Source organism: Frankliniella occidentalis, unplaced genomic scaffold (genome assembly GCF_000697945.3).
Source record: "Frankliniella occidentalis isolate FOCC.00 unplaced genomic scaffold, Focc_3.1 Scaffold123, whole genome shotgun sequence".
Classification (NCBI taxonomy): domain Eukaryota; kingdom Metazoa; phylum Arthropoda; class Insecta; order Thysanoptera; family Thripidae; genus Frankliniella; species Frankliniella occidentalis.
In genome coordinates, this window is record NW_026267250.1 from 887,361 (window position 1) to 890,894 (window position 3,534).

At 53.2% G+C, this 3,534-nt stretch overlaps 1 protein-coding gene across 1 annotated transcript; it reads right to left on the reverse strand.

The window, feature by feature from the left end:
* Positions 1-240: 240 nt before the first annotated feature.
* Positions 241-3,269, reverse strand: LOC113208913 (uncharacterized). Its single transcript, XM_026426167.2, has 6 exons — positions 2,910-3,269; positions 2,377-2,529; positions 2,237-2,288; positions 1,827-1,949; positions 1,490-1,739; positions 241-1,415 (listed from the first exon to the last, which is right to left on the reverse strand). Exons 1-6 carry the CDS (start codon positions 3,208-3,210, stop codon positions 1,053-1,055), a joined length of 1,242 nt encoding a protein of 413 aa, XP_026281952.1. The 5' UTR covers positions 3,211-3,269; the 3' UTR covers positions 241-1,052.
* Positions 3,270-3,534: the final 265 nt, after the last annotated feature.

Genomic DNA, 3,534 nt, shown 5'->3' on the forward strand with positions numbered 1-3,534 from the left:
CTATAATATAATACTTTCACAGCAACAAAAAAAATAACAGAACAGTTCAAACATTGAATTAATTTGTAAAAATGTTTGAATGTTTTACTGTGCTTTACAACCTCATCACAATTTACTCTAGTCTGAAAGCACACTTAAAACCGGGTATAAATCTGAAAGAATACAATGACAACAGCTATAAATTTCAAAATCACAGTCAGAAACCTTTGACACCAATCAAACAAAATCAGAAATCAGACATTAAATGTTTATGAAACATTGTTTTATTTACAAAATAGTATAAAAATGATCAAATTATTTAAATCACAGTAGAGTCCATGCTTCAAACAACCCAAAACGTCAAACGTCAAGGGTTAATATCTCACGGTAATTAAACCGTAGTGTCTTTTGACGTCATGTCACTAGGAAAGAACAAAGGTTTGGTCCTTGTCATGACTTAGTTGACCAGATGGCTGAAAAGCCTCATGAAATTTTGAAGCTTGCCTACATCTAAATATGGTGCCTTGAAGGCCTGTGGTTAGGTTACCCCACAATAAACGTTGAACGTTCCCCGAGATGACGGGATGAAACGTTTGGCGCCTTTTAACCTTGTACTCACATGCCAAAGTGATCTCTTTATGCCATCATCACCCACCAGTTTGGTACTTACACAGCTCGGGGGACCTACGCTTTTATTGTGTGACACCGCCTGCAACGCGCCGGGTAGGCCAACCCGCCAAACAGCTGTGTGGGGCCGGCGGCCCGCCCTGTGAGTCTCCACATACATCGAGCGCCAAAACGCTGCCTCGCGTCGCCTTCGGTAGGAAACGTTCATTGTGTAGCCTCTGGTTAGAGCCGCGAGCCAAGAGTCTACCTCCATCCCCTCACCTGCCGTGTCAAGAAGGGAGTCTAGCCCGCGTGCCTCGCTCGGTACGGGGCTCTACCTTAATTTTCAGTCACCCGGTTTCCTAACAGCAGCGTCCCCGCTGCGTTTTGACTAGACTTTGTCGGGGCGTTTCTCCAGCAACCTGTCAACCGCACCCGAGATTTGAATAAAGTATCCTTCTGTTCCGTCAAAAAGAGGTCCAAGTCTGTGCCGGTAGGCTCGGCGATGACTGAGAACCCTCCTTAAGCATCATTTCCTGGATGGCGACGGCTTGCGACACGGTCAGCAGAGGCGGCAGGTCGGGTCCGGATGACGAGGCCGACAGGTACGATGAGCAGGAGGACGAGGCAGTGGACCTGAAGGACGACGATGACTCGAGGGTGGAGACCGACGTCAGGGAGAGGGTAGACTCCGAGGTCGCCGGCAGCGTGGATGGAGCTAGGGTGTCGTCCCCCTCGAAACAGGGGTTGCTGAACCCCATACCTTCGTCCTCCATCAAGGCCATAGCTAGCGCCGAGTAGGGCGGGGGTGGGCCTTCCCCCACCGGGATCTGCAAAGGGACGACCACGTTATTTCCTTTTACATCATATCTCTTGGGGCTTGGGTTTGAGCGATATGACGCACCTGCTCGTAGAAGCTGGACGTTTGATGTTCAGCCATGGCGTAGTCGTACGAAGGCGGTTTCTCCAGCTCAATGTGGAGGGGGGGCACCGCAGCCGGCGTGACTGCTGCTGCAGTCGAGCGCCCAGTGGTCTCCTCCGCCACCATCTCGTCGTAGCGGGGAGGCCGGTCGCGGAGGCGCTCGTCGATCCACCGCTGCATGGAGTTGACGCTCTGCGCCCCGTCACTGGTCCTCCGCCGCGGCGAGCTCGTGCTGTAACGCACCTCATCGGTGAGTTGCGCAACTATTGTTCAGACGGGCGGCAGGCGACAGGCGTCGTGATAAAACCCGTGCACTTACGTGATCAACGACCTGCAGGCGCAGAGACCGACGGCCACGCAGAAGAAGCAGATGATGCCTCCAATAAAGAACGACTCCATCATGGTCCAGGGCTCGTCGTCCACGAGCGACGTGTAGCACAACCTGCGGAGGAGGATCATTCACCATCACGCTGAGGGCCTATAGGGGCAGCTGCCCGGGCTTGCCTAGGGGCGCGCCCCGAACCGCACGCGCGCGGTGTGGTTCCGCGACCGGTACCGGCCCTAATCGCGACATTGATAAGATTATTAGCCCTCGAGCAGACAGCTATCGTGACGTCACTCAGGACAGGAAGATCCGCGATCTTCGAAGGTCGCGTTTACTGTTTTTGTTGTTTTCGTTTAACAAATAGCGGGTTTTTGAACGAGTATCTGCTACGTGCTAAAACTTACCCGGCGTCGCAGCCCTTGAAGCTTAAGTCGGAAACGTTGCAATTTTTGATGTCTGAGAGGCAAGGAAGAAATTAAAATGAATCAGTAAGAGAAACTTTGTCGAGCAATCCAGAGTAAGTCTCACGGTGTATGGTACTCACATGCCTCGCAAGCCTTAGGGAAGGGGAACTGGCACTGGCAGGTGCCATGGACGCAGATGTGATACTCGGGACAATTTTTGCTGAATAAGGCACCGCTACCGCACTCAATTTTCTCGTAGCATGTGATGCCGTCAAGGCACTTTTTACCATTATCTACGACAGAGGAAGAAACCTTGTCCGATTACAATTGTGTATGCACTAAGTGACTAAATGCCAACATCACCCGACAGCCGCAGCCTCGTGCCCTGCAGTGCAGTATACGCAGTCGGCGCAACAGCCTCAGTCGCTGCTTATCAGTCGAGCTTGGGACAAAGCGTCGTTTCCCTTGCACCTCGCCTTCCCTCTGTTACATCGAGGGTTCCGGGAGCTTTGGCTTTGGCCCTTTGGCAATAACACGAACGACGAACCGCAACTGAGGCAAGGGCAAGGGTGTTTTCGTGCAGGTGTGTGTGTGTGTGTGTGTGTGTCTTCTTTCTTCATTTCTTTTTTGAGGGGGGGGGGGGGGGAGGCACCTGGATGCAAAGAACACGCACCTTCATCACAGACGTCGGAGGTCAGGTCCTCCCAGAAGGGCCAGGACAGGGTCCAAGTCCCGATGGACGAGGTTTTGACGTCGGCGTCGGTGGCAGAGGGAAGTCCCGCGCGCGCGCCCCCGAGGCACGACAGCAGCAACAACAGCAGAGGGGCCTGAGCCAACATCCTCCGAGCGGAGAGGGGAGGCGGGCTCGGCGGGCGGCTGGGGCGCACGGCTGGTAGAGGCACCACGGGCGGAGAGGAGAGGCCAGACACCGCACCGGGTGCGACGCCGTCCTGATACGTACTGTCGGCCAGCATCAGGTACACACCGGGCACACACACTCACGCGGGCCGCTCCTCAGGCGGCGGCTGATAAACTGAGCCTTCCGACCCGGCGCAAGGCTTAAATGTGCAAAGTACTAATCAATCAGTACAAAACCACATCGGGGCTCCCGAGTAGGTCGATCCGATCCGACAAGACCTACAGTGGCTCAACTGTTCTATTTATCTGCCGGTGAGGTTTGACACGACAAAAAATTTGATAGGGTGCGACTTTCCCGTTTACCTCTTTGGAATGGTGGAAAGGTATGGCAAATTAAAAGAATGATACTTGTTTGTTTTTAATTTCATCAAAGTCCTGTA

Coding starts and splice junctions, on each gene's coding strand:
- LOC113208913 (XM_026426167.2), bottom strand. CDS start 3,210: ATGCTGGCCGACAGTACGTATCAGGACGGCGTCGCACCCGGTGCGGTG. Junction 2,289..2,376: donor CCCTAAGGCTTGCGAGGCAT/GTGAGTACCATA, acceptor CTTGCCTCTCAG/ACATCAAAAATTGCAACGTT. Junction 1,416..1,489: donor CGTCCAGCTTCTACGAGCAG/GTGCGTCATATC, acceptor GTCCCTTTGCAG/ATCCCGGTGGGGGAAGGCCC.